The following is a 15,171-nucleotide window of genomic DNA, read 5'->3' on the forward strand; positions in this document are numbered from 1 at the left end:
GACACTGCTAGCACGGGCGCCTACAGAAACGCAAAGCAGGAGATGAAGCATCGCTGAATATGTTTCCAAACCAACTTCATTCTGAGCCAAAGACTAGAAGATATGGTGAAGCAAATCTGCCCTTTGATTTCACCTGCACAGGTGCCGAGGTAGGTCTCCCTGCAGGGTTGGTTTCCCTGCGTCGGGAGCAGCGCTGGGCTGTTTAAATCACGGACAAACAGGATCCCACATTCTTGATTTAGTTCACAAACACTTCTTGTAATGACTAACTACTCCTGACATTTTGGAGATATACATACTATACTATACTTTATACAGTAAAGTTACAGCGGGATACAAATAACATCAGGCTGATCCTGCCACGATTGTTCAAATCACAGACAAACAGGATCCCACAGCTGTTTATGTTTTTAAACCCATTTTGCACAGAGAGGCATTTTTTGAAAAATGTATTGATGCAATGTTGAACATTATTACTCAGGAAAAAAACTACAGGTAAAATAATCACACTGCCTTTGTAAATGGAAGTAACTGCGTGTAAAACCTGCAGACAGTCAGATTAACAGTATTTGGTCTCTATCTGCGATTCTGCGATTCATCTCCTGTAAACAATAACGTGGCCACAGCGTGATGTGAATAAAGGCACATACCTTTGACGTTGCGTGATGAACTCTGTATTCCTCGTCCACACGGAAACGCAAAAAATGATTTTTTTTAAAAAACCTCCATTTTCGGTGATTCAAAACATCGTTTACGTGGACGAAACAGCTGCGTGTTCAAAAATACCCGTGTAGGTGCGGACGCAGCGTAAAAGAGTTGGTAGTTTATTTTATTACTACCTGTCATTTATTGCAGTTTACTTTTATTTGCTTAATTGTTTACTACATGTTTGAGGTGTGAAATAAACCGCAATGGAGCAAAATATGGGCGTGTGTGGTTGGAGGATGTGTGCGTGCGCACGTGCAGGCGGGGGGCGCGAACATTTTTCTTGAAAAGAAAGGGGGGCGCAGCAAAAAAGGTTTGGGAACCACTGCTTTAAAGTGTGCGTGCGTGCGCTTTTGTGAAAAGCTGCCTCAATCCATCATCATGATTCAAGGATACGAGGATTTTTATTATAATTTCAGCACACGTGCTCACACAAGGTGAAACACTCTCTGTTTAGAAGCCAAAACGAATGAGAACACAACCGAGCGAAATCAAAGAATAAAAGTATATTTACAGTGTAAACTACGTGTAAATAAAAGAGTTGGAGCAACAAGCTGACGGACACGTAGCTCTGGGTTTGTTTTGTTTTTGTGATTCTTGCGTGGTCTGGGCCTGGTGTGAATTTGATTGGACATCCGCTCCTGGGAAGATTGTGTTTGTATTAGCACACACCCTGATGCTCTAGACCAGCATACGTCCAAATCTTCTGCTTTTGTCGAGGTGCTCACACTTTCTGGTCATCACTTAATCACGCACATTTGATTAGCAGCACCTGGTTGCTACTTGTTCTCTTACTTCCTAAGTAAAAGTGGACTTTTCCATAGTTTTAGACTGGAGAGGTTTCCTTTTTAAGGCTGCAGAGACAATCAGGAAGCAGCATCATATCATTGGAAACATAAAGGTCATAAGCAGTGTGCATATGAACCCACTGAAGAAATGTGTTTTACACAGGAAAGCTTACCTGGACGCAACTTCACCTTCTGGCAGTGGTTTGATGGAGTAGTAGAGCTTATGAAGAAACACCTGAAGCCTCACTGGAATGATGGGTAATCACTTTTATTTATGTTCCTTCTGCAAGAATCTGGAATGAAGATTTGTCTTGTATGATAGATTGAAAAATGATCTCGACTGTCAGCTTTAAACGAGCTTTGTGCTGTAGCAGAGCTGGTGGGGTGAGGGCAGCACAGTGCACTTGTGACAGTGCACCGGTGGTGTTTTAGTGTGTAACTGTGTGTGTCCGCAGGGCCATTCTGGGCTTTGTAAACAAGCAGCAGGCACAGGACATGCTGATGTCCAAACCCAACGGCACTTTCCTGCTGCGGTTCAGCGACTCTGAGATTGGAGGCATCACCATCGCCTGGGTGGCAGAAAACCCCAACAAATCAGGTACGCAGTGGCTCTGCTTTCTGGCTCTGTTACATATACAATGCACTGCTGCCACACAAAACACACTTTCAAAAAGTCCACATGAAGCTTTTGCTCTGCTGGAGACACAGGTTGATCTTCTTCTGTCAGTCACAGCCTGTGAACTTGTCCTTGAGTGACATGTCCACACAGAAACACTCAGCGTGGCACAAAGCCCACTGATGATTATGAGACGCTGTCTCTGCGTCCGTCCTTTTGCATGCGATCACTGCAATCCTCGGTTCTTTTGTGTAGGTGAGAGGCTGGTCTGGAATCTGCTGCCTTACACAACCAAGGACTTCTCTATTCGCTCGCTGGCTGACCGCATCAGTGACCTGAACCATCTCCTGTATCTGTATCCTGACCGGCCCAAAGACGAAGTCTTCGCCAAGTACTACACCCCCCCACTCTGTATGTGTCAGCTCATTTTTAACATCGACACTTCACTGTTACCATAACACATATCTACTGTTTTATTTTATCTTTTGTTTTGTTCTTACCAGCAAAAGCAGTTGATGGATATGTGAAACCACAGATCAAACAAGTCGTGCCAGAGTAAGTGTCTCTGTGTCAAACTGCCACAGGAAATCTGCTACCTTTGTGTCAGTTTGTCACTCCCACATGTGAAGCTTTGTATCTGCACCTTTTGTTTTCCTTATTTTTGTTGAGCAGGATTAAAATTTCAAGCAGAAAACGCTACGACCCAGCAGAGTATTTCTGTGTTAGTCATAACTTTACTAGCAGCTATAAAGATCGCTAACACTATAATTTAATGTAAAACTAATCTTCTTAAACGTTCCTTTAATGCATTACGTTACTTAACTAGGTTTAAATATAAGTTATAGTTCTGCACAGTGATAGTTATGACATCATGTCTCCGTTTTCCTCACCTGCCTCCTCGCTCACTGACACCTCCGTGTTATTCCTGCCTACCTGAGGCTCTAACACATGAAACCGTGCAGAAACATCTTCATACCGTTACTTGTTGTTAATTACCTCCAGTTTAGACATGTGTCCCTGCTGTTGCTGGGCAGCTGGCAACGAGACACTGATTACATTCACCTCGTATTAGAGTTTGTTGTTTAAGTGTCCAAGCCAAACAATGTTAGATCAAAAAAAGTTGCATTAACGGCAAAATGTGACCTTAGAGCACGGTTGTCATGTTCAACAGAAGCAAGAACAGCAACACCTGAAGTTCAGGATTTCCTCAGCAGCTCACCTCAGTATCAAACTTCTTACATTAACAGCGTCCACCACAGTAAATAGGATATATGCTGACAGCTGACTGACAGCCTGCACTCACTACAGGTGAACAGCAGCTACAGTAGCTGGATTGTAGTCTGCTGACATCTAGTGGTGAAAATGTACACTGCACCAGTAACATCACTGGTTTTCTAGCTTGGCGTTAGCTTGCTGGCTGGGAAGATGGTGGAAGAGAGTTGATGTGCAGCAGCTGTTTCTTAACCATGTTGTTCTCTCTCCGTTCTCCACTCGCTCTTTTTTTGCAGTCAAAATAAGAATAATGTTGATATCTGCACTCAAAACTTATAAACACTCAACTCAATATTATCTGAATATTAACCTGAATATAAATATATTAGTAATATAAATAAAAACGAATATCATTGTAAAATGTGCTCTTTTAGTAATGCTGCAGTAGGCTAAAGTGAAGTGTGGCATGTCTCTGATAGATTCACCACCCCGAACCCTGAACCCAGTGCAGGAGCTACTGCATTCATGGACCAGACTGCTTCTCCCTCTGTGACCCACCCCAACAACTTCAACGTCTACCCTCCCATGTAAGCAGCTTTCTTTTTGCACGTGTGCATATGTTTAATAAAACTCTTATAAACATGTGAAAACACAAAATTAGTCAGAATGCCTTTGACATTTGTGCTGTGCAGTAGTACTTCATAACCTTCATAAATCCAGGAAACGTTTTGTTCTTAAGTCAGATTCACCAAGAACACTGAGGTTTGGCAGCACAGCATGTACACATGATCATTGCTTCATGCAACAAAATTCTGTGGTAAAAATCATCATGCTGATATTTAAAACAATAATATTTATAATAGATATGTAATGGATATATTATACATGATCAATATTGGCATTCAGTAAATGCATCAGGGGAAAGCTGGTGCTCAGTATCATGTCCAAAGATATTGCAACATGCAGACTGGAGCAGCCTGGGATTGAACCAACAACCTGTGTGGCAGAACCAGGCTCTGGGAGGAGCGCCATCTACAGGAAGACGGGAGAAAGACATGCTGTGGAAAAGAGCCAGTGATTAATAATGGTGATGATTAAACGCAGAGTGGCATGTAACCACGTAGTGAGTGAAAAAGGTGACTGAAGAAGAAACAGCCTACGCATAATGCAGCATAACTCAGGCAGGAGTGGAAACTGGAAGCTGGTTCCACAGAAGAGGGGCCTGAAAACTGAAGGCTCTGCCTCCCATTCTACTTTTAAATACTCTAGGAACAACAAGTAGGCCTGCAGAGCGAGAGCGAAGTGCTCTAATAGGGTGATATGGTACTACAAGGTCATTAAGATAAGATGGGGCCTGATTATTTAAGACCTTGTATGTGAGGAGCAGGATTTTGAATTCTGGATTTAACAGGAAGCTAAAACAGGAGAAATCTGCTCTCTTTCTAGTCCCTGTCAGGACTCTTGCTGCAGCATTTTGGATCAGCTGAAGGCTTTTCAGGGAGTTTTTAGGACTTCCTGATAATAATGAGTTACAGGCTGCAGCCTAGTCTAGACAGTTTGTAAACAATGCAAACTATCAATACTGGTTTTGGGTGTCTTTGTTGTCACTGCTTCATTCAGGAATGTAAACCATCCATGATGATGCTATAACATTGTTTTCCATTGACCATCTTCGCTGCTGTCCTGTCAGGGCTGACGGCATGTTGGATCCCGATGGGGACTTTGATCTCGAGGACACCATGGATGTGGCTCGTCATGTGGAGGAGCTGCTCCGCAGGCCTATGGCCAACCAGTGGAACAGCCAGCAGTCCTAAACCAGACACCCGCACCTGCGGCACACCCCGAGGTCATCTCCATCTGGAAACACTCATGCCTGCAAAACCACCTGGACTGCAACCAGTCCAGGTGGTCGGGCAGATCTGCGTCACATTTTGTTATTCAGGTTTCTCTTTAGCTGTGTCCAAAATGAGAATACACCTGGTGTCGAATCCTTGTCTACTCGCCCAAGACTTTTTAAAGAAGTAAAGTCAATGTTACTGCCATTCAACAAGCTTTAGATCCTCTCCTGCTTCCTGTAGTTTCTCACTGCTGCTGTCTGGAGGCAGTTTGCTTCAGTTGGATTTTTATTAAAGACTGAGACGGGTCGTTCTCAGCAGAAGCTTTGCCTTTGTATGCGCACGCTGAGCATCAGGAGACGTGCACGACACAGATAACACACAGCTTAAGTCCCTTTCAGACACGCACTCACTTTTCTGTTGCATTGTGATGTTAAGGGCCGGCTCATTTACAGTAACGTCTGAATCCACACGGGCACAGCTGGAGGAATGACTCTGTGTCCTGGACCTGTTTGTTGTTGCTCGCCTGTTTCTATTTTACAGTATGATTAGACTGATGCATTTCCCAATCAGGAAGCCTGAAGCTGTCTCACACACTGATCTCACTGTGGAGAAGTTCAGCTACACCTCACTGCGTGTCTGAAAGGGCCTTAATATCACTGTGAGGAGCTCTCTCTCCCAGTACACAGGCAGTACTGGTTACTGTGACGCATAGTTAACAAATGTATTCTTTTCTGTATTACAGAGATGATTTTCTTTATTATTGTCAAGAAAAATGAGAAGATTTCCAATCAAGACTTAAAGAAAGACGATGTAACTTATTCCAAATCTTGAGTAATAGCTTAAAGTAGAAAGGGACAGCCAGAAGGAAACAAACTTGTCTCCTAGTAAGGTACCTATCTCCTGAGCTTAGCTGTGGCCTAAGCTTGAGGACAGGTTTACCCTCCTAGGACCTGCCGTCCACATATGTGGACATCACATTTTGGGTTATCTAGACCAAAATATTGAATTGTGCTGTACAGGAGCCTGATATCTACTCACGAGGACATTATACTGCTACTAATCTATCAACATTTTAAACGAATATCCTCATATGTGGCTCTCATGTTTCTTAAAAACAAAAATAAGGTAAAAAGAAATCTGGTAATTCTTTGGGGCCCGATCAATGTAAAAACAATGTGACCAAATATCAAAGAGAAATTAAAAATGCTGCTGTGGAAGAGTTCGGGTCTCACGAGGCTAAAGCTCCCTGTTGGCTCAGTGTGAGCCAGCGTCTGTGGGCCGCAGCTGTTTCAGTGTTTGGTTGAACCTGCAACAGCTGCTGTTTCTGTAACATGCTACACACCTGAGAGCAGCTGCAGACTGAACGTTAGTAAAGTGACCCTGTAGTGTGGGGTAGTTGTGGGGCTTGCTGGCACCGACTCTAAATTGTGAATGTCGATTGGTTTGTTGCATCTCTTCCCTCAGAGGTTACTTGGTCTTCCTCGAAGTCCTGACAATAAACTGTAAGAGGCGTGTTTAAAACATTTCTACCAATTCATCTGTTTCTCTGTGACGACGTTGAACCGAGCTGCCTTACAGCACAGCGCACTTAGGTGCTATCACTATAACTGCTCACTGCTTTGAATTTTGTTGTTTGTCTTCTCTCAGATGGAGTTTTATATTATAGCAATGAGATGAACACAGACAGATTTTATTTTTTATGATATTTTGTTGTTGTTTTAAATGTACAGAGTGGCCTGAGACCCCTGAGAACTTTAATGCCATTTGAATAAGAAACAGTTTGTTTACCCAAAGCTCTTCAACAGTGCAAATTTATTTGTGGTAATTTCCACTTTCATTCATATTTAAAGGGTGATAACAATTACTTTCCAAAACATCTTGTTAGCATCTCCACACCTCCAGGCTGGTGGATTTAATGACAGGACACTAGTCCAGCCTGCAGCCGGGGTTCATGTTTGGGATGCAGGTTCGGGCCATCAAGGCTTTAAAGCAGCCACATGTGTTTCACAAAGTGAGCGAATAGCAGCGAGTCTTTCATGTGGGCTGTATGTGTCTCTGTTTCACTTTGTGCCTCCTCATCTGCTCAGCTTGACTTTCATCAAAAGTACACCTGGCATGTATGTTAAACGATCGTGGGCGATCGTGGCTCAAGAGTTGGGCGTTCGTCTTGTAATCGGAAGGTTGCCGGTTTGAGCCCCGGCTCCGACAGTCTCGGTCGTTGTGTCCTTGGACAATACAGCCGTTGTCTGCTGGTGGTGGTCAGAGGGCCCGGTGACGCCAGTGTCCGGCAGCCTCGCCTCTGTCAGTGCCCCAGGGTGGCTGTGGCTACAATGTAGCTGCCATCACCAGTGTGTGACTGGGTGGATGACTGGATGTGTAAAGCGCTTTGGGGTCCTTAGGACCAAGTAAAGCGCTTTACAAATACAGACCATTTACCATTTTTAAACCATCAGCAAGCAAAATGTGCTCTGTCCCGTCCATGGAAACGTCTCCCTGAGTGAACTTCATCACAGACGCTCCTGCTGCACACAAACACAGCTTCTCCACACTCTGCATTCATCAATTATAAATCAGAGAAAACAGTTGTCCATATTTCAGAGATCTGATGGCCACTGTACTGTCACACAGAGGATACCGCGGTGAGTGACACAAACAACATGTTGGCTGTATGAGCTGGAGTCTCCAGCCCAACACCTTTTTCAAACTGGAGGTCTGATCACACTCAAGTCTAACCAGTGCCTTTGTCTAATTATAAACCAAGTTGTGCCATTTAGCATGGGTTTGAATAGCACTCTGGCTGTAAGATACATGTAGGCAGTCACACAGCATGTTTTCTTAAAGCTGATAAAGTTCTCACAGTGTGTGAACTGGGACTGATATCTGGAGGTGTGCACGGATCTGTTCATTGTAACAAACTCGTAGCCTTAGAGCACGTTGGCATGTTTAACTAATGACATCTGACGTTTAATCAGTGACACACATGTTAATGTGTGCTAAACGCAGCTTTCTGTGTGGAGGCCTTGAAGCCGCGTCCGAAAAAACAGCGATTCAAACTCTTTCCATGGTGGAGACGTTCTGTGTTTCTGTGGACGAAGAAAACGGACGTTTTTGTGCCGTGTCAAAGGTGTTGGTCGGCTTCTGATTGGACAGCATTTCTATGAGGGCTATTTCAGCAACTGGTACTCAGGCCTGCTCTTTACATATCTGATGTTTTCACGTGAATAGTGTTTTCAGTCCCCGTTTAAACGGTACCCATGTAGAGAGTGAAGCCACCGTAGTGATTGTTACGACCATGGCTCGTAATCACAACCATCGCAGCCGTCCTGTTAGACGACTCGTAGATTTGGGAACATTCACCGAGGACCTGAAAGCAAAGAAGGGACAAAACTTACTCTTACCTCAGTGTGTGTGTGTGTGTGTGTGTGTGTGTGTGTGTGTGTGTGTGTGTGTGTGTGTGAGATGTACTGTTTCATTATAAATTTGTGACAATGAGAAGGATGGATGGTGAAATTCTCCGACCTCTTCATACTGTTAAACTTTTCTTAGGCATATAATTTTAAATATTATCTGATGTGATGTGCGTCTCTGTACAATGATCTAAAAAGCCATAAGTAAGCTTGCACACTCATCTGAAAAGGGCTGATAGTTCTCTAATGCTTACCCACCATCACCTCGTCTAGCTGATTATTTGTAAATCGCTCCGTTTCTCACGCTGACCGATTCTTCATGTTTGTTTGTCACAGTAACTGGAGTGTTAGTGACATGTTAGTGGCGTGTTAGTGGCGTGGCGCTCACTGTCATTTCTCTAGCTCACTGCATCTAGAATGAGAACCCAAGAAATGTTATCCCAGTAAATATCGGACCTGTGCAGCACCCATGTGCATGCGTGCACAGTTAGTTAATCGCTGCCTTTATCGTATGATGTTTGTATAGGCTACAAGCACGCAGTCAAATGTTAGACGGACAAGCAGACGAGTCCTCAGTGTATCCACGTGTCCATCAGCCGCTGTACACGTCGCAGGAAGAAGTAAACTCCCCGTGGCGCTGGCGGGTAATCGGCAGCTGCTCCAACGTTTCGAGACTGCTCTCTGGCATGTCGTCCTTCAGTTATTATTGAATGCTCTAAAGTGTAAAAAGGTGAGTAACCCAGATGATACCGAATGCATACATGTTCCCCTGCGAGGGAAGAACGTGCAGAATGTTGTCGAGCGTAGGTGTGCGCTCCATCTTCACGCCATGTCTCCTCCACTCCCAAGTGTTTCTTCTTTCAGACCTTGTCACAGTTTATTCTCACTTCTTCCCAGGTTTCAGTCCAAACTTTAAAGAGATAAACTTTAGAGGTTTTAGAGCAGGAGAGCTTTGTGAATGCGGGCCCAGGTAGATGATGAACTGCCCGGATTGTTACTAAGCAGTTTTAACCGTGTGCGTAGTTTCTGTTCAGATGTTGTAGCTCTCGTATGTTGCCTTTCTCTTTCAAGCTTCAAGAACAAATTGGGTGTTTGTGGGTGTTTAAAATGTGTGGAGAGCATTCAGGCCGTCACAGGTCGCTCTTCTTGACTCGTTTGCTTTGGGTCACTGTTTCGTTGCAGCCTCTCTTCAGTTTGGACCACTGTTGCTTTATTGAAACGTCCGACTCCAGGTAGCTTTTGGGAAGTCTTCATTTTCTTTATGGGGCAACAGTGTGAGGTACGACTCGGTATGTTCAACTCGCACTGAGTCGTACCTTAGTTTGTGTTAGATTGTTATATAATTCTGCAGAAATACCGGCCACACCGAGCTGTTCTTGAAACGGTTTGAACCTCAGCCGAGTCCACGTTAGTTGGATCAGTCACGTGAGTCAGTGTGGTTGAGCCTGATCACTGATGCAACAGTCTCTCCAACATCCTGAATCAGTGTATCTGTCTGTGTGTTTGCTGGCTTCTGTTAGCTCTGTGCTCTGTCTGTTTTACTGAATTTGTCCTACAGTTTACTGGAACTTTGATGTTGGGATTGGAAATATGACAATAAACTTTTTTTAATGAATCTTTCCGTCGTGTTTTTCTGTTCTTGTCCTGGCACACATCAGAGATGTTTGTGTGCAGGTTTGATGAAATGATTTGGCCTCTTACGAGTGTTTTTTGACCAAAATGTTTGTTGGGGAAATAAAGTGTTTGTGGCTTCTTGTTTGATTCTGTTGTGGAAAAAAATGGCAGAAACATGAGCGCAGTCACTACGAGATGGGTCACAGTCAAAAGATGAGGGCGTGGAGTAGATCTGACTGTATTTATTTGTTTTAACCAATGGCAGCAGCAAAGACATTACCATTAGATGTGTTCAAGCTTCACAGAGATCTGAAGTTCACAGAGGAGAAAGTCGCCGTGCTTTAAAACCAACACAGCCGATTTCAATGGCTCAATGACGTCCTCAACATGTCTCATGTTTCTAGAGATAACGAACTAATCACGGGATTTTTACATGCGTTTATTATGTAGACCCTTTTCAAATTTATATTCAGTACTTTGTAGTATTGGATCATGATTATTGATAAATCAATGATTTGATTTTGATTGATTTGATTTGATTTTATTGATTAGCATTCAAATATCTCAGTGAAGACAGAACAAAGATCTGCCACAAAGCAAGAAAGCACGAGACAAGGCTAATCAAAAGGTACTGGCTGAAGCATTTGCTTATTACGCCAACCCTTTAACAAAAGATCTTTTTGCATGCAGCTCCTGTACACAGGGCTCGAAGCAAAGAATAAAACAAAGCAAAAACCAACCAAACAAACAAGAAAAAAAACTTTCCACCTTAGAGAAGTAACTACATCAAAGCAAAAGAATCAAGAGGGTTTTTTTGTTTTGTTTTTTTGGTCTTTTCATTCTTGATTTATATATTTTTCTAATACTATATTTTTACATTTTTAAAATACTTCATTTTCCTTGTTTAAAAATATGTTTAAAAATAGAACTACACCTTTTTAAATCACTGTCATAACTATTCCACAGGTTAACTCCTCTAAACACATCTCTGCTTTATATTTGTCCTCATCTTGTTTTTCTTAAAGAAATCTGTTCCCCTTAAGTCATATTGACTCTCTCTGACTTTGAACAGCTTCTGAGTACTGCGGCAAAGCAAGTTATTTTGTGCTTAATACAATACAATAACTCTTTAATGTTCCACCTCAATGGAACTTCGAGCTACACAGAAACAGAAAAAATGTAATCTATAATAATGCAATTAATTTGCACAATAAGAAGAAAGTCATTTTTAATCATGTGTTATTTAGAAATGTTACACTGCTTTTTAAATGGCACGTCACTCCTTGGTAACTGATGAAAAGCAGTTTGATGACAGATTTCAGTCCATGCATCCTCTTCCACGTATCAGGGTTTCTGTCCCAGCTGGGCGAGAGGTCCTCGTGTACAGCCTGACAGTGAGAGCGCGAGGGGTTGGTTGGATTTCAGTCACCGTGCAGCACGTCTGTGCAGGCTGACTGCACTCTTAACCAGAGATGGGCAGTAACGCGTTACTTGTAATGCGTTACTGTAATCTGATTACTTTTTTAAAGTAACGAGTAAAGTAAGGGATTACTATTGCAAAAACTGTAATTAGATTACCGTTACTTTCCCGTAGGAACGCTGCGTTACTGCGTTACTAAAACCGTGATTTTTTTGCGAGAATGTCTCACGACAGTGACGTAAGCGAGTGCGACGTTCGTGACAACAGCTGTGTGCAGATCAACAATGGATCACATATCGATTGTGGGAGAGAGTATGAGCGTGCAGCGTTTAAAGTGTGGAAGTACTGACCTTACTTTGAGTTTGATTCCATAAAAAGTGACAAAAACATTAGTGTCCGCTGTGCGTGGGAAGAAAACTTTTTACAGCGAAAAAACCCTAAACTTCCAACAAGCACCGAGTAGCTACGACGTAATGGGAAACTCACAGAGAAACTCGCGGATTCTTCCACTGACCGCGGCACACCTGCACCAGGGTAAACCTCCGCCTACCCCACTCCTGCTTTACAGGTGAAAATAGAGCAACAGGACCGCTGAGACTGTGACTTTATTTATTTTCTGCTGTGTTTTACTTGCATCTATTTGAAAGACTGAGTGTAAACACACACAAAAAAAAAATTATGTGCTGGAATGTGCAGAAAATAGGTTTAAATGTTAAACTAATTTCTTCCAGTCAGAGAATGTTGCAGATAATTAAATTTTTGCTTGATGCATAAAGTTAAAAGATTAAAACTAATAAAACAAGTTTTAAAAAGAGACTTTTCCATTGGATTACATTTTGTATGATGGATTATACAGAAAAAGTAGAATTGGGCTGAAAGATCTATCGCTTTATCACCTCTTCAGGTTGTAAATCGTGTTTTTAAAAAGTAACTAAGTAATTACTTTTGAAAATAAGTAATCAGTAAAGTAACGGGATTACTTTTTTGGGGAAGTAATCGGTAATTAGTTACTGATTACTTTTTTCAAGTAACTTGACCAACACTGCTCTTAACAGGACAGGGTACCAAAGTCACTGTGTTCCACACACAGTGCCATTTATGAGGTCCTGCAGGTTTTTCCAGTTGACCAGGAGTGAAGGAGTGACCCTGCATATCAGAGCTGACATCACACAGAGAGGTCTCCTTGTCCCAGAGGTGAACATCTGTCAGGTCTCCTACAAAGGACTGTTTTGCATTGAAGCCTCCACCGCAAGTGTCTTGATCTTGACCCAGAATGATACTCGGAGAGCGGGTCAGAGTGATGCTGAAGGATTTTCCGGTCGCTGTGCTTTCCATTGACTCACATTGTTGTCATCCCGTTTGAGTTCCACGTAGCGAGTGGAGTTCCATTCAAAAAGAAATGCTGTCTTCAAAGCAACAAACACGCGTGCCTCCTGTGGAATTTTCTCACATGTGTCAATCCACATTTTCAGTTTATCTGTGATGTGTGTGGGGCGGAGTCTGACTTTGGTAACGACGGGACCATGGTAACCAACTTCAGGCGCACACTGGGATGCAGCAGGCGACTGAAATGTTACCCAGACAAATGCTACTGTTAGACGTTACCCGCTGCTTCAGAGGGTTAGTTCAGCGCCGCCAGGATGTCTTTGCCTGCTGTTTGCCGACCCTCAGATTTAAATGTTTTGCTTCAAACGGTTCATTTTCTCTGTTAAACCTGTGATGAGCTTTCTATGTTGCACTGTCAATGTTCAGCATTTGAAGTACATCATTATGTCCTTTTTGTGTTTGTTTGAATCTGACGGAGATTATTTCTTTTTATTAGAATCAATAAAGAAACAAAAAAATTGTAGATAAAAATCTAAAGTGGTAACTGTAGCTTGTAAAGTGAGGAAAACCTGTTACAAATATTCTTCAAACGTCATAGCGTCCATTCTTACTCTCATTATTTTGTGCAGCACTAAAAGTACAAAGTCAGAACCTGTGTCCTCGTTACCTTCAGTCACCGGCTCGCTCACCTTGGTGCTGAGCATAAGCTGTGCAGACTGAGGTCAGCAACAACAGCAGCTCCTCCATCGTCTCCTGCTGTTGGACAGTCGGACAAGATTTGCTTTTGTTGGAGAAAATTTGGAGACTAAAAAAAGTCTGAACTGATTCTGAGCAGTTACAACAAGTCAAATGACTCAGTTCACCAAGAGATTCCCTGATATGGACCAGAGCTGCACAAGTGTTTGTGTGTGGTTAGCTGTTTGTGTGTACTTGTGTTACTGTCATAGTGACACGTTGTGGCTGCTCGACCTGCTTTTGGGATCAAAAGTCATGGCTGCACAACAATCAGTCTTTTCAGGTAAGACACATGCTGTGCTCGTCCCCACGTCGGAGTTATCCCCAAACTTTTTGTTACATCAGTCATGATGAGAGAAAGCAAAACTACGGGGTATGAGTCATATTTGAGGTGACAGTGATCGAAGTAAAGACTCTTATTCATTTACTCGTCTGTGCCTTCCCTCTGTAACCTCTCTCCCTCTCCTGATTGGCTCCTGACTGTCTGACACGCCCTCTTTTCACCTCCACAAGTAAGGTGAGTTAATTTTGATCCTCTCCAGAGTTCATACGACTTCTTTCTTTTTAAATGGACGACTTCAAATCTGACCTTGTTTTCTCTTTCAGAGTTGAGCTGTCCATGTGTGTCTGTGTTAAGTACACAACGAGCTGAGGTCAAACAACACTGGAGAATCATTGATGGCTGTGTGATGATAACAAACCTTTGAACAGTGATAGTAACTGAGTGTTAGCCTGCTGGCGGTTGATAAAGTTACGCTTGTTTCATAAGCTAACCAGCATATGTTAGCCTCCTAGTATCACCAAGCTAAGACGTCAACCAGCTGAACTTTACTGAAAAAACAAGCAGCACTAGCTGGCAGCTCATGTTCTGAAAGATATCATGGTCAAATATGGATCACCTTACTCTGTGGAAGGAAATGATTCTGCTGTGTTTGAACTTGAGTCGATTACATTTAGACGATATTCATACACTCAGATATTATATTAAGCCCACTAAGTTGTGTTTAATAAATATACCTCAAACAGGAATTATGAACATTGTCTGAATAGAAAGACCATTTGTTATTACTCTGTTTTATTTAAAAACACATTTAAAACAGAAGCTGACCCAAAGTGCTGGAGCCGCTGAGACCCAGCCGGTTCATTTACTTCCTGTGTAATGGACTTTATGGTCGATATGTTTTGAATTATTTGAGCTACCCTACCAAGTCCTGATGTACTAAACAGAGGCAGGAAAACGTTCAGCTGAAAGAGGTTTAAAACAGCCACGTTTATAAATGTGGGTCTCCAGAACACCCAGTTTCTAAATACACTGCTCAAAAAAATGAAAGGAACACGTTGACAATACATCAGATCTCAATGTCTGTATCATGCTGATGCAGACTGGCTATGACTGATGGAAATGAAAATGATGAACCTACAGAGAGAATTCAAAGACATCCTGAAAAGTAAAAAGCTGATGACGTGGACTATTTTGCTGAAATATCCTTGGGCTCACTGTTTAGCTAAA

At 42.6% G+C, this 15,171-nt stretch overlaps 1 protein-coding gene across 1 annotated transcript; it reads left to right on the forward strand.

Moving 5' to 3' along the window:
- Positions 1 to 1,142: 1,142 nt before the first annotated feature.
- On the forward strand, positions 1,143 to 10,187 carry LOC146567864 (signal transducer and activator of transcription 5B-like). Its single transcript, XM_085283523.1, has 6 exons — positions 1,143 to 1,751; positions 1,949 to 2,091; positions 2,365 to 2,520; positions 2,613 to 2,664; positions 3,801 to 3,908; positions 5,012 to 10,187. The coding sequence occupies exons 1-6, from the start codon at positions 1,642 to 1,644 to the stop codon at positions 5,133 to 5,135; spliced, it is 693 nt and encodes a 230-aa protein (XP_085139649.1). The 5' UTR covers positions 1,143 to 1,641; the 3' UTR covers positions 5,136 to 10,187.
- The last annotated feature ends 4,984 nt before the right edge of the window (positions 10,188 to 15,171 follow it).

This window comes from Mchenga conophoros, linkage group LG8 (assembly GCF_057382185.1).
Source record: "Mchenga conophoros isolate Kocher_MC1m ecotype Shallow Benthic linkage group LG8, M_conophoros_male_GT1.1, whole genome shotgun sequence".
Lineage (NCBI taxonomy): Eukaryota > Metazoa > Chordata > Actinopteri > Cichliformes > Cichlidae > Mchenga > Mchenga conophoros.

What these genes read in the sequence shown, in the direction of transcription:
- LOC146567864 (XM_085283523.1), top strand. Translation starts at nt 1,642, where the DNA reads ATGTGTTTTACACAGGAAAGCTTACCTGGACGCAACTTCACCTTCTGG. An exon ending in AAGCCTCACTGGAATGATGG is followed by an intron (nt 1,752 to 1,948) that starts GTAATCACTTTT and finishes GTGTGTCCGCAG; the next exon opens with GGCCATTCTGGGCTTTGTAA. An exon ending in ATCAAACAAGTCGTGCCAGA is followed by an intron (nt 2,665 to 3,800) that starts GTAAGTGTCTCT and finishes TGTCTCTGATAG; the next exon opens with ATTCACCACCCCGAACCCTG.